The following is a 27082-nucleotide window of genomic DNA, read 5'->3' on the forward strand; positions in this document are numbered from 1 at the left end:
GGGGTTTCACCATGTTGGCCAGGATGGTCTCGATCTCTTGATCTCGTGATCCACCTGCCTTGGCCTCCCAGAGTGCTGGGATTACAGGCGTGAGCCACCGCACCTGGCCTCAAGCTTTTATGAAATGTTTTCACATGCCATTCATGATCAAAATGCCTCGATCCATTGTTTAATTCACAGTTTCAAAAGGATAATTTTGTCATTATTCTGTATTACATAGAGTTATATTATGAGAAATGATTTCCCTTACTAGCTAGTAGGTTGCCCTAAAATATACCTTATGCAGAAAATGTAGGATAAATACTTCCCTTGATTCTTTTCAGAAGAGTCTTTTCAGGAGAGATGACACTCTTACAAACTCCAAAGGTGACAAGTGAGAGGGATCTATGTGTGTAATATTTTGAACTCATAGATTTCAGTATGAGTTACTCTTTTTGTTGTTGGTGGGAGCCCCCTCAAATTTTCTCCTGTGTTCTTTTGACATGCCCCTCCAATATCTGATAGCGTCCTTGCTTTTTGTGACAGGATTATTCTGATCTTATCTTTTATATCTTTTTTCCAAGACCCGAAGTCATTCATTTCTCCAAGGTGGGTCATACATTTGAAACTGCTGTTTTCTCTTGGTAACGGAAATATCTTGTGATATCACCAAGATATCTTGGTATATGCATAGGTAAAATGTATCTTCCCTATTGGCATTCATTAGGTCCCTGGTTCCTCATTTTCAGTTGCTCTAAAGAATGGCTCCCATTGCTTTGGGGTGTTCCTCATCTCCACAAAGTGAGTTTTCTGTGTGCCATATAGTTTATATTTTATATGGTCTGTTCTCAGTCCACTAAACAATATAGTATAACAACTATTTATATAACATTTACACTGTATTAGGTATTATAAGTAATCTAGAGATGGTTTAAAGTATATAAAGGATATGCATATGTTATATGCAAATGCCATACCATTATCAGGGACTTGAGCATCCAATCTTCCAGAAATACTGAAGAACAACTGTATTAAGTTATCCCAAACATACCATATAAATGTATTAAAATCCACGTTTCATCTGAAGACAGAATAGTAGAAGCTCACTGTACTCATAAGAAGGGCAAAATGCTTTTCTTAGATAGAAAGGATAGCTTGAGAAGGTAAGGGTTAAGGAAGATGAAGAGAGTTTGATTTTGACATAATGAGTTTGAGGTATACAAAATATTTAGTTATTTGGTGGAAAAGTAACCTCCAGGTCTGGAGATTAGGTAAAATGAATTGTTGGTTCTGTATTGTTTATCAACATAAAACTGAAAAGGTGAGAGAATAAGTGACTTGCCAAAGTAAGGAAAAAGTAGCAGAAACAGCTGTTCTGTGAAAGATATTTAGTAGTTGTAAATACAAATATGAAAATCAGAACAGTATTTTTCATACTGTTTTCCTCGTCCCCTTTTGGTGTGCCTATTGAAATAAACTGAAGATCTTGTTTTTCCATTAGAGTCCCAAGAGTGGCCCGAAAGAGAGGATTTATCTGGAGGAAAACCCAGAGAAAAGTGAAACAATTCAGGACACTGTGAGTATGAAATTCATGCAATGGTAGTGCTCTCTTTAACTGTCCTTATAATGAAAGTATGTATAAACACATCTGATGTTTGCATATTTTATTTTTTATTTTTGAGACACAGTTTCACTCTGTCACCCAGGCTGGAGTGCAGTGGCGTGATCTCAGCTCACTGCAACCTCTGCTTCCCAGGTTCAAGTGATTCTTCTGCCTTAGCCTCCTGAGTACTTGGGATTACAGGCGTACACCACCACGGCTGGCTAATTTTTGCATTTTTAGTAGAGATGGGGTTTCACCATCTTGGCCAGGCTGGTCTTGAACTAATGACCTCGTGATCCACTTGCCTCGGCCTCCCAAAGTGCTGGGATTACAGGTGTGAGCCACACAGCACCTGGCCTTTTATTTTTTATTTTTTGGAGAAAAAAAATTTAAATGTATGAAGCTTAATAAAGATTTGAATAAGTCAAGAGATATTCCATAGTTAGTAAATATTATTAGGTTCCTTAGTATTTACCTTGGTGGTAACATAAAATGTACTAGCTTTACTATTTTTTAAATGTGCAGTGGCATTAAGTATATTCACATTGTTGTGCGACCATCACTGCCAACCATCTCCAGAACTTTTGCATTTTCTCCAACTGAAACTCAGTACCTAATAAACACTAAGTCTACATTTTCCCCTTGTCCCTAGCCCTTGGCAGCCACCACTCTACTTTCTGTGAATTTGACTACTTTAGATATTCATGTAAAAAGAATGATACAGTGTCTATCCTTTCATGACTGGCTATCTCACTTAGCAAATGACTTCAGGTTTCATCCATGTTGTAGCATGTGTCAGAATTTCTTTCCTTTTTGAGACCAAATAATATTCCATAGCATGTATATAAACCACATTTTGTTTATCTGTTCGTTTGTCAATGGGTACTTAGATTGCTTACACCTTTTGGCTATTGTGAATATGCTGCCTTGCTTTCAGTTTTTTTAGGTATTTATCTAGAAGTAGAATTGCTGGATCTTACATATTCTTAGTTGCAGGCTTTTAAGCATTTTGGTTTTGTTTTCTAATTAGATTTGTTTACAGTTTTGTAGTAAAAGATACAACAGCATTTTGTCATGTTTTTATTATCAGCAACTTAGGGACTGTTGAAAAATCAGAGACATCAAATCAGTTATAATATCAAAATTATTTGACTACTGCTCTAAACTAATGTATGTTGTTTCACCTAATTTCTTTTTTCTTTTTTTTAGAGATGGGGTTTCATCATGTTGGCCAGGCTGTTCTCAAACTCCTGACCTCAGGTGATTCACACGCCTCAGCCTCCCAAACTAGCTGGGCGTGAGTCACAGCGCCCAGCCAGTTTCACCTGATTTCTTTTTATGGGAATTATTAAAGCCTTGAGGTTAAAGAAAATAATAAGAGTTGTTAAAAAGCAGAATTATGTTTAGGAGACTAAATGTGTAGTGCTGCAACACAAGGAAGAAAAACTACAGATACATATTATTCAGTCACTTTAAAACTTACGGATCTGTTTATACAGCTTCAACTATAACTGCTATGCAAATGTCTCTGAAACCAAGATAGGCCCACCCTTCTTTGCTAAACTCCATGCAGATCTTACATGTTAAACTGCTGTCAGATTTAAGCCAAACTCATTCTTTTCCTATTTCTTCCAAAATGTTTATTTCCCTAATCCTATTTAGTCTTTGATTTTAGTATTTATGGTCTTCAGACATCCTGTATGTATGCATGTATACATGTATTTGTGTAAATGTATATGTATGAATGAGACAGAGTCTTACTCTGTCACCCAAGCTGTCGTGCAGAGGTTAAATGTAACCCTCCAACTCTTGGGTTCAAACAATCCTCCCACTTAACTTTAGTCTCCCAGGTAGCTAAGACTATAGGCACATGCCACCATGCCTGGCTATTTTGTTTTATTTTTTTTAGAGTTGGGTCTTGTTTTGCCCAGGCTGGTTTCAAACTCAGGCCTCAAGCGATGCTCCCTCCTTGACCTCCCAAAGTGCTGAGATTACAGGCCTGAGCTACTGTGCCCAGCCCCAAGGCTTATTACTTTATCTGTTAATGCCTCTGTACTGCCGTTGTCATGCTGAAAACAACTGTGTGAGTTGACAAATGGAGGAACTATTGCATGACGAACTATCTGCCAATCTACAATTTATTTTTACAAAATTGTTATCTTTGTTTCTATAGCTGTGTTTATGAAATTACTTGATGATTTTACAGCATCATATCAGTAATTTTTCAGCCAAGAGTGATTTTGCCTCCATGGACATTTGACAGATGTCTGGAAACATTTTTGATTGTCTAGGACTGGGAGGCTACAACCGGAATTTGGTGGGTGCGTAGAGGTCAGGGGTGCTGCTAAACATCTTAGAATGCTCAGGCTAGCCCTTACAGCAAAGAACTCTCTGGTCCAAAATGTCAGCAGTGCCACGGTTGAGAAACCCCGCATTATACATTTATAAAAATAAATTAAAAAGGAAACAATGTTGCTCCATGATAACTTTCAATTATGTATCATTAATGGATTAGTACTTCTCAGGTATATTAACCTCTCTGCTAACTTTGTCTTATCATTTCTGCTGTTATTTTTCCTTTGTCCTATTGTCTTCATTCACTTTTTCTTTAATTTTTTAATTGTAACCATTTATGTAAAACAACTTTATTTCTTTCTGTAAGAAGTTCTAGGTATATATGAATCAATAAATGAAGTTACAGAAGTATACAGAAAGTGTTAGAGTCAGATAATCAGGCGTATAGTGAGCAAAGGATATTTACTCTTCCAAGGGAAATGGTTTTTCCCCTGAAAAAACAATCGTTGTGATCATTTTCTCTGTCAGAGTGGTTCATGGCCTTGAAACTTTGTAAACCCCTACTTTGAAAAACTAAAGTACTTCAAAGGAAATAAACAAAAAGAAACCTCACCATTTAAGTGAACCATGTGTTTTTGATGGGTTGGCTTTCTTCTTTTTCTAAATTTGACCACCAGATAATTTTTCTGTTTCTTTTCTCTGAATGTTATCAGGATACTCAATCACTCGTCGGAAGTCCCTCAACCCGTATAGCACCTCATATTATTGGAGCAGAAGATGATGATTTTGGTACTGAACATGAACAGGTGATGACTTTTTTTCTTTCTAAAAAACAAATTATTACTTTTCTGCAATGTCTGATTTGTTGCAAAAATGAACACTTTCTGGAGATGAAGGTAACATTCATAAGGATTTGAAGCTAAATCTTAAGAACCAATAGCCCCTTGGGTTAATTGGTTATTTTAGCTTTGGCCAACAGAAATGACCTTGCTTTTAAAGCCAGTGAGTGTTAGGTTATTAATTTATATTTAAGTACTTCATTTTGTTGGGGTTAGTGTATTTCTTAAAATGGTATTTAAAAAAAAGTTTCAAATCCCAGTTCATTGGTGGGATAAAGGAATATGATTAGCTGGATTCTTGTCCTTATATCCTATGATCTTGCTAAATTCGCTTATTATTTCTAGGTGCTTTAAAAAATAAGTCTTTTGGAGTTTTCTACATAGATAAATATGTTATCTACAATTTTTATTTCTTTATTTTCAATCTGTTTATCTTTTATTTCTTACTCTTGCCTTTATTGCACTGGCTAGGACTTTCAGTATGAGGTTGAATCAGAGTGATAAGACATGCTTGCCTTATTCCTGATCTTAGGGAAAAAACACTCAGTCTTTCATCATTAAGTATGATGTTAGCTGTAAGTATTTTTTAGAGGTTATTTATAAGGTTAAGTGTTGTTAGGTTAAGGCATACTCCTAGTTTGCTGAGAGTTTTTATCATGACTGGATGTTGAATTTTGTTGAATGAGATTATTATGTGGTTTTTCTGATTGTCTATTAATATGGCAAGTTACACTGATTGATACTAGAATGTTAAACTAGTCTTGCATTCCTGGAATGGACCCCAGTTGGTCATGATGTGTTATCCCTCTTATATATTATCAGTTTCAATTTGCCATTATTTTGCTGAGGATTTTTTACATCTCTGTTCATGAGGGATATTGGTGTGTAGTTTTTCTTTTCGTAATAACTTTGTCTGGTTTGATAGTTGGGGGGTAATGCTGGTCTTTAGAATGATTTGGAATATGAAAATTCTGATGCTAGTTTACAGTATTGTTTTCTGTGTTCAGTGTATGTAGAGATTATACAAATATTCTGGGATTTGTCTTACTTAAACTCATACAACTTCATTTCCCACCATTTCTTCAATTAGCCCAGAAGAAAAGGAAAAACAGCTATTTTATGATTGGGCACAAAGCTTCCCACTACATTTCTAGAAATGTTGTTAGACTGGTTTTTTTACATACGATTTGTATACATCTGAGCGCCTTGATAATCATTTCCTAAACTTCCATTCTCCCTAAGTGGTCTTTCTTCTAACCTATCCCCAAGAGATGGTTAATGTTAGGAGAAAGAGATTCCATAGCTTCTGTTGTTAATAAATTTTAGTGAAATTTTTTAAATCTTGAATTTTTCATAGGGAGATCAAAGTGAAATGTGGATAGCTATGTTCAGTTGAGCCTACTTTGCATTTTACATTTGTATGTTGGAGTTACTGATTCGTAATCATTTCTTCCTCTAGATCAATGGACAGTGCAGCTGTTTCCAGAGCATTGAATTACTAAAATCTCGTCCGGCTCATTTGGCTGTTTTCTTACACCATGTAGTTTCACAATTTGACCCTGCCACCTTGGTAATATATTTTACAGTCTAGCAGATTCAGAGTTCTTCTGTTGGTATCATATGCCATAGAAGTCTTCGTTTCTATGCGATGAGTGGGCAGATTTCTTTCAGTTTTCCATGTAAAGACAGATATGAAAGATAATTAAAACGTTATTTATAAAGATTTGGTTATATAGTAATAACTACATTGTTTATGGTGACCTACCTGTTCCAAACATTCCTACTCAATGATGGCCTAGCAAATTATATTTTTCATGATTCCTCATTTTGTCTTTTCCATTCCTTTCTCCGCTACAGCTCTGTTATCTCTATTCAGACCTGTATAAACATACCAATTCCAAGGAAACTCGTCGCATCTTCCTTGAGTTTCATCAGTTCTTCCTAGATCGATCAGCAGTAAGTTGCCAAGTTAATGTTGTAATCTTTGCCTTAGTATATGGAATTATTGGCCTCCTGCTGCCAATCTTCCCTTCCATATTTTTGGATTTTATTGTGCTTTCTCACATCTGTATTATATTTCAATTATTGGTTATTCTAAACTATTTTTAAAAAAATCATTTCTAAATGAGTTTCGGCATATGAATTCTCACAGGTTTTAGGGAACACACACACACACACACACACACACACACACACTCTCTCTCTCTCTCTCTCTCTCTCTCTCTCACAGATATATATTTGTGTTTTTTTGTATTGAATAATTAGAGTAAGGAAATAAAAAAGGGAATACATATGATATTACATATATATTAAGACCCCAGGAATAATACTTGCATAACTGAACTCTGGGTGGCCTCTTTGAAGTTTGGAAGCATAAGTTTACTAAAAAGTGGTAGGAAAGATTTCGCTCACACTGAACTAAATGATGATAATGTTTTATTATGTCATTAAAACTATTTAAATTTTTATAATAGTAAGTTGTATGATTAGTCTTGTTATGGGTAAATAGCACTTAGGCCTTCATGCATCCTGGATAATCATGCTACAGGTCTCTAGTCCTTTCACCCTTGCAGTTCTCTTAGATGACTGCTTCATACTTTTTCTCTCCTAAAACCTCCATCACTTCCTTTTCTAGTCTTTTCTCAGTTGATAACCTTGACCTTGTTTCTCTGAGAAATTTAAAGTATATAGAAGAGAACTTCTACAAGATGAATCAAATGCCTTCATTATACTACACAATGTACTCTACTCTATGGAGGGATTGTCCATCTTTTTTTTTTTTTTTTTCTTTTTGAGACAGTCTTGCTTTGTTGCCCAGGCTGCAGTGCAGTGGCACAGTTGTGCCTCACTGTAACCCCTGCCTCCTGGGCTCAAGTGATCCTCTTGCCTCAGCCTCCCAAGTAGCTGTGGGACTGCAGGTGCACATCACCATGCCGGGTAATGTTTTTATTTTGTAGAGATGGGGTTTCACCATGGTACCCAGGCTGGTCTTGAACTCCTGGGATCAAGTAATCTGCCTGCCTCATCCTCTCAAAGTGCTGGGATTACAGGCATAAGGCACTGCACCTGGCCTCAATTGTCCATCTTTCATCTAAGGCTAGCTCTGCCCCAGTTTACCCACAGTGTATACCTTATACCTACTCAAAGACCTTACTCTAACAATTATTTTCCCTTCACCTTCATCATAGGTTTTTTTATTTTCCATGGATTATCATTCACATTAGCGTGCAAACATTGTTATTTTCCCTTTCTAAAAGTGAACACATTTTGGCTCTCCTTCTCCCTCCAGCTCCTGTCCCATTTGTTTTTGTATTCCTTTACAAAATTGTCTGTACACTTTCACATTGCTAAATGCAATGATCTGCTCAGTAATTTTCCTAACAAGGCTACTTAAAATCTCACCTCTTGCACTTTCTGTCACTTTTTCTGTTATTTTTGTCCATAGAACTTTTATTTATTTATTTAGTTTGTTTATACTGTCAGCCTTCTGTACCTGCAGCTTCCACATCCACAGATTCAACCAACCGTGGTTGAAAATATTCAAGGAAAAAAACCAAAAACCAATATCACAATAAAAAATGAAACAAATTGTTAAAAATGTAGTATAACAATTATTTACATAGTATTTACATTGTATTAAGTATTATAAGTAATCTAGAGATTTAAAGTATACAGCAAGATGTGCATAGGTTATATGCAAATACAATGCCATTTTATATAAGGGACTTGAGAGTTCACTGATTTTAGTATCTATGGGGGTACCTAGAACCAATATCCCATGTGGATATCGAGGGATGACTATATTCCTATTCTCCTACCCTGAATATACGTTTTATTAGGCCAGATATTTTTGTTCTGTTTGTTCACTGTGGTGTCCCTAACACTGAACAGTTCCTGGGACATAGCGGGGTTACTCAGGTATGTGTTAAGTGAATTAGGGTTCTGATCATACTCCCATTGTTTAAAATGTTGTGTTATTTTTATTAAAATAATTTACTTTTCTGAAAAAAATGACAATATATTGAAGTATGTTTGAATTTTGCATTTCTTAAGAGGGCACCAAGTTAAATCAAAACTTTATATTTTGCTACTTATGATCTATATATCAACATTAAAATATAAGAAGAATCCTGATCAATTAATTTGCTAATTATACTTTCATGGTGCAGGTCATATTTATTTCATATAAACACCATCATGTACAAATGAGCTTTTATTACTTTTTTGCACTTAGGCTAGAAATACTTTTAAGAAAGTTGATTTGAGCTACTGCCTGTCAACTTAAAGAGAAAGTTTTAAGATCCATTTCACCTTTATTCAGATGAATATAAGAGATCTTACAATTTTTAGCAGTGACTTATTTTAAAATTTAAAACTTCAGATATCATAGGTCTTGTTTAAATTCTGGAATTGCATGACTTAAATAGGTATACAATACAAAATAAGCAGGAAGAGGTTAAGATATTTTCTCTCAATACAAAATAATATGGTTTTCCCCTCCAGTAGTTGGGGGAGCGGGGATGGGAAACAACAACCTGGCAATTATTATGCAAGTATTATGGGAAAAATCCTAGCTAGGAATAAGTAAATTCTAAGACAGTCACCTTAGTTAGTTTAGTAGCAAGAACTATAGATGGTTACTGGAGATTTAAAACTCCAAAAACTCAACATTGACTTTCAGTATTTTCTCACTGGGAGTGTGACATTTTGAGGATTCTTAAACTTTATGTAGGAGAACAATTGGGAATATGATGGTCTTCAGGGCGAGCATCTCAAATATAAGGGGAAAGAAAAGTCATGACTATATGTGAGTACATTTTTCTTATGATAATATACACATAATTTAGGTTTTACCTATCTTCATCTAAATGACCTATAACTGATTATTAACCAATGGTTCTAGGAAGCCAAAGCCAATATATTCATTAGGGTGAGTGTGTCACAGAAGCATTCAGTCATCTAGTGAAACGACTGTAGACATTTCCTTTATAGCATGATCCTTGGGAAAAAGGCTTATTTTCAAGTTTAAGTAATAGAATGTTTTAGAGCTGTGAAACATGAATGAATACATGAGCTTGAATGAGATTATGCTTATAGAATGGGTATCCAAGGTGTATCCCTTCACTTTACACAAGTACTTGTGACGTCTTGAAATATCTTTAGTGTTGTTACACCTTTTGTTTGCATTTCATTTTAGCACCTGAAAGTTTCTGTTCCTGATGAAATATCTGTAGATCTAGGTAAGTTTGGAGCATTAATGTCCTGGAGAATTACATCTTAATAGATATGTAGCTCAGCTCATCTGTAAAGGTTTTATCTGTCACATGGTGACTAGTTGATCACCTGAATCACAACAGAAGAGGCTATAATACATTTAAGAGTAAATGAGGCCTGGCACGGTAGCTTATGCCTGCAATCTCAGCACTTTGGGAGGCCAAGGTGGGTGGATTATTGAGGTCAGGAGTTTGAGACCAGCGTGGCCAACATGGTGAAACCCTGTTGCTTCTGAAAATACAAAAATTAGCTGGCATGATGGTGTATGCCTGTAATCCCAGCCACTTGGGAGGCTGAGGCAGGAGAATCATTTGAACTCAAGAGGCAGAGGTTGCAGTGAGCTGAGATTGCACCATTACACTCCAGCCTGAGCGACAGGAGCAAAACTCCATCTCTAAATAAATAAATAAAAGAACAAATGAAATCAAAATTTTGAGATGAAATACATGAACTGCCTTGAAGAATTTCCCTTTGGCATGTTCCGAGTTAAATTTGTACCAAGTAGCGTTGATATGTTGCCATTAATATATGCTAATTGTATGTTGCCCAGAACATACCTTTAGATAACATAATTTCTTTAATTTATGAAGAAAAGAGAAGACCTGAGCTCATTCCTGAGGATCTACATCGCCACTATATCCAAACAATGCAAGAAAGAGTCCATCCAGAAGTTCAAAGGCACTTAGAAGACTTTCGGTAAGCATAGTGGTAGATAGAATTTGATATGATGATTCTAAATTAATTTTTTTAGGTAAGAAAAAGTTACACATTAAATACTTAGCTTAGCACTAGATAAACCATATAGTCTTATTGTTACTAAAACATAATGAACATCTGGAGCCAAAGGGTTAGAGTGGAACTAAAAGTCCAGATTCTCCATACCAGGCACTTTCAGTATCTGAACTCAGTGCCATGTCTATGCTAAGTGTGTTCCTGTAAGATATTATATGTGTTCTTGGAGACATTGCCTCTTGAGTTTTTCTCCCTCTAGTATCCTAGACGACATGAACCCATAGGTGGAAATTTTGCCTGTTCCTAGAAACCATAGCTATGGAGATTGTGATGAAATGTCCCAGGGTGAGGTAGTTTTTCTTTAGGCTACCTCAGGAAACTTCTCTGTTCACTTTAGGCAGAAACGTAGTATGGGACTGACATTGGCTGAAAGTGAGCTGACTAAACTTGATGCAGAGCGAGACAAGGACCGGTTAACTTTGGAGAAGGAGCGGACATGTGCAGAACAGATTGTGGCCAAAATTGAAGAAGTATTGTAAGTAATGGAAGTACATGTGGCAACGCCTTCTCTATTGAGATGCTGCTTATGCTTGAAGTACCTTTTGGGCACATTTAGAAAGCTGTCAGCTTGTGTATGTGGAGCCGTTTATTTTGTCGTAGTACTTGAGAAACTGGAATTTTGTTTTTCTTTTTTCTGATATTTTAGGTAAATGTCTGTATTCCTTTTTCTGGGTGTTGGTAAATGGGTAACTCTAAAATTTCTAATCAGTGATAAAAAACAGGTTGATTACTTTCATTATTTTCAATGTATGGGCCTTGGACATATTTCTTGCTATGAAACATGTGTAGTAGGTGACATGAGGGTGAAACACATGTGGTTCTTTAGGGGATTAGGGTTATTTTGGTATTCTAGGATGTGGCCCAAATCATTTGGCTCTGTTCTGTTGTTTCAGATGTCTGAGTTAATAACAATTTTTAAGGCCAAGCATGGTGGCTCACGCCTGTAATCCCGGCACTCTGGGAGGCTGAGTGTGCAGATTACTTAAGGCCAAGAGTTCAAGACCAGGCTGGCCAACATGGTGAAACCCCATCTCTACTAAAAACCCAAAAATTAGCCAGGCATGGTGGCGCATGCCTGTAATCTCAGCTAGTTCAGGAGGTTGAGGCATGAAAATCACTTGCACCTGGGAGGTGGAGGTTTCAGTGATCATGCCATTGCACTCCAGCCTAGGCAGCAGAGTGAGACTCGCTCTCAAAAAATAAATAAATAATTAAATTAAACTTCTATATTTCATTTTTAAACTTTTTTTTTTTTTTTCTAGGATGACTGCTCAGGCTGTAGAGGAAGATAAGAGGTAACATAATTGTTTTTTTTTTTCCCAAGAATTTTAAGAAAAAAATAAGCTATGTTTTTTTCTTTCAGCCCTAAATCACAATTTATTTAACTTACAAATAAAGATTGTGGTCTCCCTCTGGTGGCTTGTGTGTTATTTGACTAATATTCTACTGTTGTCCTGAGTAGAATTCTTTTCTCTGTGCAATGACTAGATAGTTGTTTAGTTTTTGTTTGATTAATTTCAATAATTTCAAGCTTGGGGTTTTGGAAATCATTTGATGTCTTTATTCTACCAACCCTCCCTTCTCAGAAGTCTTAATTTACTTCATCCTTTCTCCTCCAGTTCCACCATGCAGTATGTTATTCTCATGTATATGAAGCATTTGGGAGTAAAAGTGAAAGAGCCTCGAAATTTGGAGCACAAGCGGGGTCGGATTGGATTTCTTCCAAAAATCAAGGTAAGACTAAAATAATGTAATAGCATGTTTAGGCCTTACGGCTTCTTTACATCTGGTTGCAGTGTCTTCCATTGTCTTAGTATTTACTTAATCAGCAAATTAATGCTAGTTATACCAACATGTATACAATATTATTTCTGTTCTCAAGAAACTCAAAATCTAGTGAAAAATCCAGACATATAAACTAATATTAGACAATGTGAAAAGTGAAATTAGCAGTTTACCAAGAGTGCTATTTCTGATTCTGTTCATGCCTTATACTTTTACTTTGCCGGAACTAATTACCCCTATGTTGTTACATAATTTTCATAAACATCTTTAGTGGCAGTATTCTGTCAGTTTGTAATTATTTGTGTTTTTGTTTAGGATTTATTAGATTGGAAAGCTGTGTGAATACAAGGACCTTTATTATTGTATTCTCAACTGTTAGTATGACACTTAGTAAATATTTGTTGAATGGATGAATGAATTCTTAATAGAATAAGTTCCTGGTAAATGTGCTATAAAACTACCCTTTGCTTTTTCCAACTGTCAGTGATAAAGGATTTGTGAAAACATCTTGAGTTTGAGGTGTACATGGCACTGTGTGAACTTTTAATGAGCATTCTGTGTATGTGCATACATATGCATGGGTTTTCATTTACATTTAACAATTTTTTTGAGCTAACCATTAGCATTACACTATGAAAATAGCAAAAGAAATTTACTCTGTTACATATCTCTTATTTTTTGTACTTCAACTCTAGCAAAGTATGAAGAAAGATAAAGAAGGGGAAGAAAAAGGGAAGCGAAGAGGATTCCCCAGTATCCTGGGACCCCCACGGAGACCAAGCCGTCATGACAACAGTGCAAGTATGTTGACGTTTGAAGTGGTATGTTTTCAGTATTCCAGACCCTCTTCATATCAGAGGCTTCTTGGCTAGAGTGACTTTCTGGAAAAAGGAGTTGTTAAGATGATGTTGCTGAACTCTTAATATGCCTTGTTTCTGTTCAGCATTATTTCTGAACTGAGTACCCCCTATCTTGCTACATAATTGTCATGAACATCTTTAGAGGCAGTATTCTGTCGAATGTCCATAACATAGTTTACTTACCTCTTCTGATTCTGTTTGCTTTCAACTTGTGTTCGTTAAATTTTTTTAAAGAAGTGTGTATATGCCTCTCCACCACATGTTTAGTCTCTTTATACATACTTACTTAGTCTCCTTACTTCTAAAATTTCTCCACATCTCCAGTTTATTTTCTGATTTTCCTTCTGCCTCAGGCCCAATGAAGAGAGATCAGCCCACTTGGGTTGGCTGCAGGAGAAATAGAGATGGGAAGGGGTCATGTGATGGTTCTTATCTCAGGCAGTACCACATTTGAAAACACTGAAGCCAGGTGCAGTGGCTCTTGTCTATAATTCCAACACTTTGCGAGGCCAAGGTGGGAGGATCATTTGAGCTGGGAGTTCGAGACCAGCCTAGGCAACACAGAGAGACCCTCCTCTACAAAAACAACCACCACCACCAAAGCGAGCTGGGTATCATGGTGTATGTATGTAGTCCAAGCTACTTGGGAGGCTGAGGTAGGAGGATTGCTTTAGTCTGGGGAGTCAAGGCTGCTGTGAGCCATCATCTCATCACTAAACTCTAGCCTGCATGACAAAGTGAGACACTGTCTCAATAAAAAAAAGATATTGGCATGGTAGGGTGGTGGGAGTGAAACTGTGATAGTGAATGTCCCACACAATGAGGAGTCCTTACTCAAATGCCAGTAGTGCCCCTTGTTGGGAAACATGGAGAAGGTGGGAAATTTTCAGAGAAAGTTAAAGAGATGGTGGATTTCACAGATGCTATCCATGAGTTCCAAGGCATATAAAAGAAGAATTTGAGGAATTAGGGAAGGTGGGGTTAGATTAGGGTATAAAAAGTTGTGTGAGGGTGTAGAATGCTATGGAGGATGAGGACCATAGTGGGAGTCTTTGGCTTCTTGTGGTGACTTTGTGAACAGGATAATTAGCAGGATGGGGATTGGTCTGGATGATCTTCAGGCACATTGTGCTGATGAAGTTGTGAGTGTTGGGGGAGAACTGGGATGGCAGCTTACTAAGAACTCACAAAAATAAAGGACTTCATCTTCATTCTTACAAATGAACAAAGCTCCACGTCTGTCTCTCAGCATTCCTCCTCCCTCTGTCCATGACTGCTCTCCTTATTTCCTTTTCTCATGACCCTCCTTCTTTCCCCACATCCTCCTCTTCCTCACCCTCATCCCTCCTCCATCTCCCCATCTTTCTCCTCTACCCTCCTCTCCCTTTTCTCTTCTCTTCTTCCTTCCTTCATCTGTCTGTATGTTTCTCTGTATAATAATTCACTATATATATTTTTAGGGTCCACCATGTTTCAGACATTGTTCCAGATTCTTTTACATTGTCGTTTTTTCCTTTCAGCTAGTTTGCAATACAGACTATTAACCATCATTTTCTGTTCAGTTGGCAGAGCCATGGAACTACAGAAGGCGCGCCACCCTAAGCACTTATCCACACCCTCATCTGTGAGTCCTGAACCTCAGGACTCTGCCAAGTTGCGCCAGAGTGGGTTAGCAAATGAAGGAACAGACACTGGATACCTGCCTGCCAATTCCATGTCTTCTGTAGCTTCAGGGGCCTCTTTTTCCCAGGAAGGAGGGAAAGAGAATGATACAGGTGAATCAATGCTATATAGTTCAGCTCAACTAAGCATCAAGATTTCAAAACAAACACAGTAACTGAAAAGGAGAGTGGCAAATTATTTTAATCAAGACTAAATCCTAGTTTAATTTTAACATTTTAATATGGTACAACCAATAATAAATCTGTGCTGAATGATAATTTTAGTTCTTATTTGTCCAAAAAGTATTTATTAAGCTCTCTGTCAGGCATTAGCTTTGTCCCGGATGTTAATGTGCAATAATTATACACAGATGCTTGCCTCATGCAACTTTCTCTCTTGAGAGTGATAGTCACAGATATAAAAGTTGTAAATTGTGCTAAGTCCAGTTAAGGAAAGGTAAAGGGAATATTGAGGTCAGTAACTGGTCAGTAGTTAGAGGCAGATGTAGATGTCTAAAGAAGACTTTTTAAAAATCTGAGATTAACTAGAGATTTTATTTTTAAATGTTAGTAGGAAGCCAGCTGAAAGAAAAGGTAGAATATGTGGGAAAGATATATAAGTAGTAGAATAGAGTTGTGAGGAGAGAGGAGATGAGATTTAGAGTGTATGTAAAGGATAAGACTGTTTACTGAGAGTAAGAGTTCAGTAAGAAGAGCAAAGGAATTTGAAGAGTAAAGAAGGATATGAAGTAATTATTGTAGATAATTGGGCAAGGGGCTATTACCATATCTTCATCCTTGTTCTAATGGGTTTCTTAAGCAAGTGAGCTGGGATAATAGGTGGTTTTATTTGAAGAAGGGAATGCCTGTCTATACCAGTGATTCAGGAGGTGGTTCAATTTCTGGTGGTGACATGATCAAGAATGAAGCTCTGGGAGTGGTCCCTGCGGTGCCATAGAGGAGGCTGCTAGGGATGAAGACAGCAAGGAACCAAGGAGCCAGGAATTTGAATACCTCAATATTCATGGGGTTTGAGGTTACCAAGTGTGACTTTTTTCATGGAGAGGAAAACTGTGAGCCATAGGTTTAGCATTGCTAGATGAATGTTGTAAGGATGAAGAACATGTGATAATATCCAGAGCATGAGAGCCTCAATGGAGCAAGAGATTATACAAGAAGACAAGTCTGGCACAGTGGCTCACGCCTGTAATCCCAGCACTTTGGGAAGCTGAGGCAGGTGGATCACCTGAGCTCAGGAGTGTGAGACAAGCCTGGCCAACATGGTGAAACCCTGTCTCTCCTAAAAATCCAAAAATTAGCCAGGCATGGTGGCATGCACTTGTAATCCTAACTCCTTGGGAGGCTGAGGCAGGGGAATCGCTTGAACCCAAGAGGCAGAGGTTGCAGTGAGCCAAGATTGCTCCATTGCACTCCATCCTGGGCAACAGAGCGAGACTCTGTCTCAAAAAAAAAAAAAAAGAAGAAGAAGAAAAGATAATGGTCCAAAAATCATATTGAGGAAAAGAAGGCCATCCATCTCATCTCCACCCTGACATACACAATGTAAGACAGAAACACCAGTTTCTGTCTCAGAGGGCTGTAGCAGAAGAGGTAACCCCCTGGGAATAGGTAGGTTTCTACATAAGGCAAAAAAGTACAAGTGACATTCGGAAAAAATTTTGGGGATTTTGTCAAATATAGAACTCTGAAGTTGTTAGATTGAGTATATGCATTGATATTTCATGGCTCCCAGGACTCATTAAAATAAAAACATAGTAGGTGACAGATAAACAGAAACCATAAAGAGAAAGAAAGTAGAGGAAGGGAATATGTTATCAGGAAATAAGAGATTTTAACAAATACTTGGGAGATTGAAAGCAGGCAAGAGTAATTTGATGGATAAAATGTAAAGGAGTGGGCATGGTGGCTCACTCCTATAATCTCAGAACTTTGGGAGGCTGAGGCAGGAGAATTGCTTGAGCCTAGGAGTTCAGGACCAGCCAGGGCAATGTGATAAGACCCTGTCTCTACACTACAAAAAAATGAAAAAGTCAGCTAGTCAGATGGCATGTGCCTGTAGTCCTAGGTAATCTGGAGACTGAGGTGGGAGGATCACTTGATCCTAGGAGGGCAAGGCTGTAGTGAGCCATGTTTGTGCCACTGGACTTCAGCCTGGATGACAGAACAAGACCCTATCTCAGAAACAACAACAACAACAAAGAACCACAAGGAAAAATCATAAGGAAAGTCAGAGCCCATAATTTATTTAAATAGTTTAAGATAGAAGCCAATCTGCTCATTGGAACCCTGGAGAGACTTTGGGCTCAGAGTTCACATATGTTATACAGTGCAGGAATAAGAAATAGAGCTGAAAATGAAGAACTAATTGTAGATCTGTAATCAAAATAGTTATGTCAGCAGCTTCTAATCCCTTCATTATAGAGCAGTCTCTGTCACTTGTAGACTGGAAGAAAAAAACAGTGTGCTCTTTTTTAAAATAATTGAGTGAATTGTGTAGGGAAAGTTTAGTCCCGCCGCAGTGTTGATGGCTTGGACATTTGGGAGCCCAAAGCCTGACGGTAGGCATGCCAGTGACTTATTGTGCTTAGAGAGCTCTCAACTGTAATAGACCTGTTTCTAAATAGCAGCAGGAGAAAGCCAAGTCAGCCACTCACTTTCATCATTAAATACAAGCGTCATTACTCACTCTTGTTGTCAAGACATAAGATAACATATAATGCCAAACATATCAGACAGTGAAATAAAGACAGAATACAAACAAACAGAAAAACTTCCCCTAGAAGAAAAAGATAATTTGATAATAGACAAGAACTTAAGAAAATACTTCTAACTTAGGTAATATACTTGGGGACTTTAAAGAAGTTATCTCTATAAAGCAAGAATAAGGAGAAGCATTCAGAGACAAAAAAATTTTTGATACAACTATTAAACACAGTGACATCTGTTATATTACCAATTTCTGTGTGATAAATTACCCCAAAACTTAATGGCTTAACACAAAAAACATTTATCTTTTTGGTGGATGAAGAACTCTAGAGCAGCTTAGCTGGTTGGTTCTGGGTTGGAGTCTGTCACAAAGTTGCAGTCAAGATATATCAGCCAGTCATCAGAAAACTTAATGGGTAGCCCATTTCTATGGCCACTCAGGTGGCTGTTGGCAAGAGGCCTTAGCTCCTTGCTCATGCCCCTGGCCTCTTGCCACATGGACTTTTCTGTAGAGATACTTGAGTGTTCCATGAAATAGTAGCTATCTTTTCCTGAGTAACTCAAAAAAGAGAGCAAAAAGGAAGCTCCAGTGTCTTTCTGACTCAGTCTCTGTAGGTGCACTCTGTCACTTCCGCAAGTTGGAAGCAAGTCACTAAATCTAGCCCACACTCAGGGAGGGAGGAATTAGGCTCCACCCCTGAGGGGAAGAATATAAAAAAATGTGTTGATATGTTTTCAGACAACCACAACTGTCAGTATTTAAAGGAAAAAAGAGAAGTCCATAAAATTAAAGTCAAGGAAATATTTTAAGAGTGTACATCAGAAATATGAAAGGATAGAAATTTGAGAGAAAAGAATTATATAGAGAGCCACTACAGAGGGCCAACATCTGTCTCTTTCACAAAAATGTCAGCTGAGGACATGGAGAAGAGATAAACAACAGGAGAATGTTTCCCAGAGTTGAAAAAGAACACCCATCTTCAGGTAGAAAGGGCCTACTGAAAACCATCTATAATGAATGCTTTTTAAAAAATCCATTGCTAACATGTCCTTTGAAATTTTAGTACACCAGGGATAAGTCCTAAAAGCTTTCAGAGAAAAAAACAATGGGGATTATGCTGCATCACATGCCTCATCCTAACACTGGGTTCTGAAATAAAAAAGCCATGCCTTCAACTTCCTGAAGGAAAATGGTTTTGAACTTAGCATCCTATATCCATCCAAGCTCTTCATCAAATATGAAGAAAGAATAAAGACATTTTCAGATACGCAGGGATCCACAGTTTAACCAGAATGTACCCTTCCCTTTAAAATCATTTGAGGATACACATTCCAGCAACATGAGAGAAACAATTAAGAAAGAATATGTCACGAGATCCTGGAAACACCCAGGAGAGTGGCAAAGGGCAGTTCTAAAATGATGGTTGTGTCACAGGCCAAGGGAGCCACTGCTCCAGGTTGGAACACAAGAACATCACGGATCAGAAAAGGGGGATCTTAGGCAGTGGATAGCATGAAGCTGCAGAGGTAATAAATGTTCTGTTTGAAGTGGCCTATGGATTGCATCATTGGACCCATAGGAAAAAACATATAATCCTAACTAGTATACTTCTTAATTTGGCAGGAATAATGTATATATGGATGTTGTAGATGATGCTATATATATGTCATAAGCACTCTTCGTTGGTTTTCAGACTTAGAATCACCCTACCAGCCTAAATGGAATAGTTCATTATGGCTGCAGATTAGAATATCAATGTAAAAAATTCTTTTAATGATGCAAGTAAAAATGTAATTGAAAGAAATGAAAAGTAGAAAGAAGGAAACACAATTAGAGGGAGGGAGGATGTTGACACTGAATACCTAATCCGACACAGAAGAGCGTTGAGGTACTAACTTTTTGATAGTACAAAAACATAGATATGTCATTTATATTTAGGTAGTAACTAATAATCCAGCTAGTAGTATTGATAAAACTGTTAAATATTGGGAAGAAATGGGGGGAAAGTGAAGGTGGAAAGTGTAAGTCAATAAAATCCTCACAGGGGAAAGAAATAGTTATTACCTAAAGGTAATAAATCCTGAAAAAGAGGTTATTATTTGTAGTTGTACTACTATAATAACTCACATTTGAAAGCATGGAGAATTGATACTGAGGGTAGACAAGGATAGCATGGGAGAATGTTGTTCCTCATCGTATACTCTTCTGCACTATGTGAGTCATCACTATTTCTTATGTTAATTTTTAAGAAGCAATTTTAAAAGTGATTTTTCTGACCAAGCATGGTGGCTCACACCTGTAATCCTAGCACTTTGGGTGGCCAAGGCAAGAAGATTGCTTGAGCCCAGAAATTCAAAGCTAACCTGGGCAACATAGCAGAACCCCATCTCTATGAAAAATTTGAAAATGAGCCAGGTGTGGTGGCACACAACTGTAGGCCCAGCTACTTAGAAGGCTGAGATGGGAGGATCACATGAGCCTGGGATGCCGCAGTTTTGTATATTAAATTTTTAGCTCTAGTGAACCTGCAGTTGTTTAAATAAGAATGTAGCTATGGATTAGGTTGAAGCTCCTCTGGGAACTAATTTTTTTTGGTGACCAGTGACTTTATTAAGTGGTAACACTCTTCAAATGTCTGACTTTTGTCTACAGGATCAAAGCAAGTTGGAGAAACACCAGCACCTGGAGACACCTTAGATGGGACACCTCGTACTCTCAATACTGTCTTTGATTTCCCAGCACCTCCATTAGACCAAGTGCAGGAGGAGGAATGTGAAGTAGAAAGGTAATTCAGTGATATCTTACAGAGGCTTAGAGCATTACCTATAAAATATATATTATTTCCATACTTTTGTGGCATTCTAGCACTTAAGCCTGGCATGGTGGTATGTGCCTATAATCCCAGCTACTTGAGAGGCTGAGGCAGGAGAATCAGTCACTTGAACTCAGGAGTTTGAGACCAGCCTGGGCAACATAGTGAACCCCCACTTCAAACTGTAAAAAATAAAATAAAATAAATAAATAAGTTGGGTGTAAAAAAGAACTAAAACACCATTTCAGAACTTGTTACTGAAATTTAGAAAGGTACTCAAATTTTCTTCTATTTATTTTATATTAAATTATTACGATATCCCAAAGAATTATTTATCAAGCTGTTGAAGTGTAACCTAGCTTTGAGTGTCTTTAGTATAAATCTCTTGATCACCATTTTGTTTTCATGTTACTCTTTCCTCTCCATTGTTTTAGGGTGACTGAACATGGGACTCCAAAGCCCTTTCGAAAGTAAGTAAATCCCAAGCAGCTTTCAATAAACGCACATTTTAAGAAACATAATCTTTTTCCCTCTAAAGTTTTATTTTAAAAGAAAAGAAACCCTATATACAAATCTGTTATATAGTTTAAAAGACAGCTCTTAAGAAACACCAGTCATTCAAAAGCTGTGTTTTGAAGTATATATAAGTCAGCCATTTGTAGGAGAGGATGAAATTTCAGGCTCTGTGCTAAGTCCGATTCAGGAATCTGATTAGAATTTATTGTAATGTAAAGACTTGGGCTGTTTCCCATTGTCCACCTGAAGTCCTCAAATTGAATTCACCGTTTTTCTTCAAAGGTTTGACAGTGTAGCTTTTGGAGAAAGTCAAAGTGAGGATGAACAATTTGAAAATGACTTAGAGACAGATCCGCCCAACTGGCAGCAGCTTGTTAGTCGAGAAGTGTTATTGGGACTAAAACCTTGTGAGATCAAGAGACAGGAAGTGATTAATGGTGAGTGTAATCAATTTGTTGTTGTTTACAGATACTGAGTTTTGTCAGAGAAAATTAAATCTCTCAGCCTTGGACTTTGCTTCAAAGTTTCTCCTAGCCTTTTCTTTTAAACAAAGAGGAAATTAAGCTGGACAGATAATCCTTGAACTCAAGAAAATGCAAATGCGTCTGTGATGCTTATCGATAATTTAAAAGGAAAACGTGTTTAGTCTTTAAGATATTTAAGATTCATAGCATTATAGATCTTTAAGTTGAAAAATCATTGTAACAACTAAGTTATTTTTCTACGTAGATTTTAAATGAGGAAGGTAAGGCCCAGGGGGATTGAATTCATCAAGATCATACAGCTGATAATTTATAAGGAAAAAATTTTGTTTCAGGTCTTTCTGTATCCAAGTGCAGTGTTCTTTATGTACCCTAGCATGTGTGTGATAAATGTGTGGAATGGATGCTGTGCCCTTTACTATCCTTAGCATGTGATTTGAATAAATATCTTATCTCTGACAATACTAAGACATAATGAAATTATAAGTCTGACCCCAGAAATGAGTGTTTATAGGCAAATTAGATAACCAAAAGTACTATTATTTCTTAAGAGGGCTCAAGTTCAAGGCTGTATGATGTTGGGGCTTACAGTTTTCTAATGATAGAGTTGTGATAAGTGGGTGTTATTGTAAACAGATGGATGAGTTTGGGGATACACTAAAAAGAATAGTTTTGAATGATATTTTTTATTTGTTAGTATTAACTCTCACAGCCAGTATGTAGGAGAATTTATTGGGATCAGAATGACTTCTGAGACATATCATCCTTTCTATATGTTAAATAATTTATTATACAATTTATTTGCTACGCCACTCCAGCTAAAGACTATGATTGATCCCATGGAATTTTTCTAAGTAAGGCAACATTTCATATCTCTTTCCTGCTCAGAATTGTTCTACACTGAAAGAGCTCATGTTCGAACACTGAAGGTTCTTGATCAAGTGTTCTATCAGCGAGTGTCCAGAGAAGGAATTCTGTCACTCTCAGAGCTACGGAAAATTTTTTCAAACTTGGAAGATATTCTTCAACTTCATAGTAAGAGAAATGACTCTGATCTTTGCCCCTAACATTTCCAATAGAGAAAAGATTGTAAGCATAAAGTTTTGCAAATGTACCCACGTTAGTATTCCTGAAATTATATGTGAGAATGTAACATACGTAAAGGAATGATTGGATCTTTTATTAGATCCTTTTCCTCACAATCAGTCTTTCATATACAATGTGTCAACATAGGGCTTCCAGTCTAAAGTCAGTGCCTAAGGTGAAAAACACGAATAGTCAAAATCACCCTTGAAAATTTCCTGTCAATTATAGTATATATCTCTTTAAATATATATATCCAATATAGTAATATATGTATAAATGTATTTTGTAAATAGTAGTATATGGTATATAATCACATGGTGGGATAATTTTCAGGAATTGTTTTTATTTTTTTGAGACAGAGTCTCGCTCTGTTGCCCAAGCTGGAGTGCAGTGGCGTGATCTTGGCTCACTACAATCTCTAGCTCCTGGGTTCAAGGGATCTACCCACCTCAGCCACCTGAGTAGCTGGGATTACAGGCATGCACCACCACGCCCAGCTCATTTTTGTATTTTTCATAGAGACAGGTTTCACAATGTTGGCCAGGCTGGTCTCCTGACCTTAAGTGATCCACCCGCCTCCCTCGTCCTCCCAAAGTGCTGGGATTACAGGCATGAGCCACAGCGCCTGGCCTCAGGAATTGTTTTATTGTTTTGTTGCTTGGAACACTTGGAATAAGTATATAAAAATTCTACCTTGTTGACATTTCTTGGTTGAAGTCATCTTGGACTTTTGTGGACAGTAATATGATGTTCCTCTGGTTTATAGGTCACTATTTCTCTATGACCCTTAATTTTCTGCCTTTCTTTTTCATGTCATCACTGCCTATAAACACCTGTTAACCAGATTGATACCTTTTATTCCTTGTGGGTAATCTTAGGTTTCACAGGCATGCATTGACAAGTGCAGGCTTGATTACATCCATTTCCTGTAAACTTACACATTTTGAGAGGATCAGTGAACAGAATTAATTGTACTGTATAAATTCAACTTCTTTTTGAGCATGATTATAGATGAAGTCTTGAGGTTAAATGAATATTTGATGCAACTACCATGTATGTAATGTGCTAGTTTCCAAAAATGTTTTTTGTGTAGCACCTGTTTTTCAGATAGAGCTTATAATGTCTAGATGTATAATCACTATGTCCAGATTTATATCTAAGGAGGTTTTAAGCAGCTATACTACTGTGAAAATTCTCTTTTAAAAAAAAATTAGCTATACTGTACTACCAGTAATTCTGTCTACACTTAGTGTGTTACTAATATTTTTCCATTTTTAATTTTTAGTTGGGTTGAATGAACAAATGAAGGCTGTTCGAAAGAGGAATGAAACTTCTGTTATCGATCAGATTGGGGAAGATTTGCTTATGTGGGTAAGGAAATTTTTGGTTTTTAAAAATATTTTTATGGACACTTGATGGTCACATTCAAGGTTAAGTAACTAACCTTTCCAAATATGCAAACTCACCCATTTTGCAAAGTTAATGTAAAGCTGAAAAAGGTCAAGCATAGAGTCCATTTCAAGAAACCACCTTTTTTGCTCACCTGTAAGAAGCAACCCCTTATGTATTAAAGTCATACCATGAGATTGCAGGGATTCAGTCACATCTTAAGGCTCCACTCTAATCCTGTTTTTTTTGCAGTTACTTTTTACACTGAAGTCCTGAACCCCTCAAAGTCACCTAAGAGGGTTGGAATCAACTTCTTCCAAACTCCTGTTAATATTGATATTTTGACCTCCTCCTGTGAATCATGAACATTCTTAATGGCATCTAGAATGTTGAATTTGTTTCAGAAGGCATTCGGTTTGCTTTGCCCAGATCCGTCAGCGGAATCACTATTATGGCAGCTTAAATAATAAATAATAAGACTTGAAAGTCAAAATTACTCCTTGATCCATGAGCTGCAGAATGGATATTGTGTTTGCAGGCCTGAAAACAACATTAATCTCTGTGTACATCTCCATCAGAGGTCTTTAAGTGACCACGTGTATTATCATTGGGCAGTAATATTTTTAAAATAACTTTTTCTTCTGAGCAGTAGGTCTTAACAGATGTACTGTCATCTAGGCTTTGTTGTTTCATTTATGGAGCACAGGCAGAATAGATTTAGCATTATTCTTAAGGGTCCCAGGAATTTCATAATGGTAAATAATCACTGGCTTCAATTTAAAGTCCCTAACAAGAGTGCTGGCCTTCCTTTTGACAAGTTGAAGTCAGGCATTGGTTTCTCCTCTCTAGCCATGAAAGTCCTAGATGGCATCTTCTTCCAATAGAAGGTTGTTTCATCTACATTGAAAATCTGTTGTTTAGTGTAGGCATTGTAATCAACTATCTCAGGTACGTCTTCTGGTAACTTACTATAGCTTCTACTGTTATATCAGCCCTTGCAGCGTCACTTTGTACTTCTTATGGAGACAACTTCTTTTCTTAAATCTCATCAATCTACCCCTACTACCTTTAAACTCTTCTGCAGCTTCCTTAACTCTCAGCCTTCATAGAATTGAAGAGAACTGGGGGCTTGCTTTGTGTTAGGCTTTGGCTTAAGGAAATATTATAGCTGGTTTCATTTTCTTTATACAAACCATTCAAACTCTCTCCATATCAGCAATAGGCCGTTGCACTTTCCTCTTGTTCATTTGTTCATTGGAGTAGCACTTATTTTTTCTTTGTGTTCACAAGTTGGCCATTTAGCATAAGAGCTTTTGGCCTGTCTCAGCTTTTGACATCCCTTCATTACTAACCTTAATCATTTCTAGCTTTTAATTTCAAGTGAGAGACATGCGACTTTTCCTTTCACTTGAACCCCTAAAGACCATTACACCATTGTTAGTTGGCCTAAATTCAACATTGTGTCTCAGAATAAGGAGGCCCAAGGAGAGGGAAGAGGTAAGAGGGAATGGCCAGTTGGCGGGGCGGTCAGAACACACAACATTTATCCATTAGGTTTGCCACTGTATGTGGGTGCAGTTCATGGTGCCCCAAAACAGTAAATAGTAACATCAAAGATGACAGATCACTGATCACCATAACAGATATAATAAAATGAAACAGCTTAAAATATTATAAGAACTACCAAAATGTGGCACAGAAACATGACATGAGCATGTGGTTTTGGAAAAATGGCACCAACAGACTTGCTCAGCGTTGCCACAAACCTTCAATTTGTAAAAAATGCAGTGTATGCAAAGTACAATAAAAATATGAGGTATACCTGTACCTCTAAAAAGAAAGTTGAGGAAGAGCAGAATGGTGGTTTGTAACTGTCACGTACAAAGTGTTAATTTAGAAGAAGGCATTGGCCAGAAATCATTAAAGCAAAAATCATAAATAGGCCTTTAGATTTTACTCTTGCTTTTAAAAGTCATTTTGGAGAGTATTTTTCCAGTATTGTTTCCTTAAGATCACTTTACATGTACAGACAATCCTTGACTTACTATGGTTCCAGCGTCAGCGATTTTTTTATTTTGCAGTGGTGGGAAAGTCATACACATTCAGTAGAAACCGTACTTTGAATTTTGAATTTTAAACTTTTCCTGAGCTTGGCAATATGTGTTGTGTTACTCTTGATGCTGGGCAGCAGCGTTGAGCCACAGCTTCTGGTCAGCTATGTGATCACAGGGTAAACGGCTGCTCTGCAGTGTACTGTACTGCCAGATGATTTTGCCCAGCTGTAGGCTAATGTAAGTGTTCTGAGCACGTTTAAAGTAGGCTAGGTCAAGCTATGGTATTTAGTAGGTCACTGTATTAAATGCATTTTCAACTTAAGATATTTTCAATTTTTGATGGTTTTATTAGAATATAACTCCATCAGAAATCAAGGAACCTGAACCTAAACTGCTTGTAAAACTACTGTAGAACTGCTTAAGGTTGGGGCCATTATTTTCTTTGGTAAACCCAGCTGCTCTTTGTAGTTGTGTGGTGCTTTGATTGACTAACATGCCAAAAATGCTGCCAGACTCATTGTTAAACATGTTGAGTGTCATATTTATCATAAAGTAAGAATACAAAATTGGAGTGACCTATTAAAATATTGCTCTGTATGTGTCCTACTTGAAAAAATACTCTGAATTTATCCACAAATGCGCTACAGAAGGGCGTTTTACAAAATGCCTTTATGTACAAACTTTTCAGAATATGGCTTTAAATGGAAGATTATATGGAAAACATCTTTGTAAACCATAAAGCAATAATCTACAAGTATAGAGGTAGTATTAAAAAGCAATGTAGGCCGGGCACGGTGGCTCACACCTGTAATCCCAGCACTTTGGGAGGCCGAGGCGGATGGATCATGAGGTCAGGAGTTGGAGACCAGCCTGGCCACGGTGGTGAAACCCCATCTCTACAGAAAATACAAAAAAATTAGCTGGGTG

General features: G+C 37.2%; 1 protein-coding gene and 1 long non-coding RNA gene across 6 annotated transcripts in view; both read left to right on the top strand.

Moving 5' to 3' along the window:
* The window catches only part of ARHGEF12 (Rho guanine nucleotide exchange factor 12), a 153218-nt gene that overhangs the window by 101352 nt on the left and 24784 nt on the right, over positions 1 to 27082 (top strand). For 4 of the 5 annotated variants that reach the window (XM_017523553.2, XM_017523552.2, XM_017523555.2 and 1 more), the window contains 16 exons: positions 1481 to 1555; positions 4591 to 4683; positions 6176 to 6286; positions 6574 to 6672; positions 9914 to 9956; positions 10581 to 10686; positions 11120 to 11257; positions 12045 to 12077; positions 12402 to 12516; positions 13263 to 13368; positions 14990 to 15202; positions 20469 to 20601; positions 21063 to 21098; positions 21427 to 21581; positions 22515 to 22661; positions 23998 to 24083. In XM_017523553.2, the coding sequence (XP_017379042.1) occupies positions 1481 to 1555; positions 4591 to 4683; positions 6176 to 6286; positions 6574 to 6672; positions 9914 to 9956; positions 10581 to 10686; positions 11120 to 11257; positions 12045 to 12077; positions 12402 to 12516; positions 13263 to 13368; positions 14990 to 15202; positions 20469 to 20601; positions 21063 to 21098; positions 21427 to 21581; positions 22515 to 22661; positions 23998 to 24083 (1689 nt within the window). The remainder of the gene's footprint in view (positions 1 to 1480; positions 1556 to 4590; positions 4684 to 6175; positions 6287 to 6573; positions 6673 to 9913; positions 9957 to 10580; positions 10687 to 11119; positions 11258 to 12044; positions 12078 to 12401; positions 12517 to 13262; positions 13369 to 14989; positions 15203 to 20468; positions 20602 to 21062; positions 21099 to 21426; positions 21582 to 22514; positions 22662 to 23997; positions 24084 to 27082) is intronic. The other variant, XM_017523554.2, reaches the window with a different exon arrangement.
* Positions 15213 to 16551, top strand: LOC119470338. The gene is made up of 2 exons (XR_005199230.1): positions 15213 to 15898; positions 15976 to 16551. It is a non-coding gene; the product is annotated as an uncharacterized LOC119470338 (long non-coding RNA).

The sequence above is a fragment of the Cebus imitator genome, unplaced genomic scaffold (assembly GCF_001604975.1).
Source record: "Cebus imitator isolate Cc_AM_T3 unplaced genomic scaffold, Cebus_imitator-1.0 Scaffold28, whole genome shotgun sequence".
NCBI lineage: Eukaryota > Metazoa > Chordata > Mammalia > Primates > Cebidae > Cebus > Cebus imitator.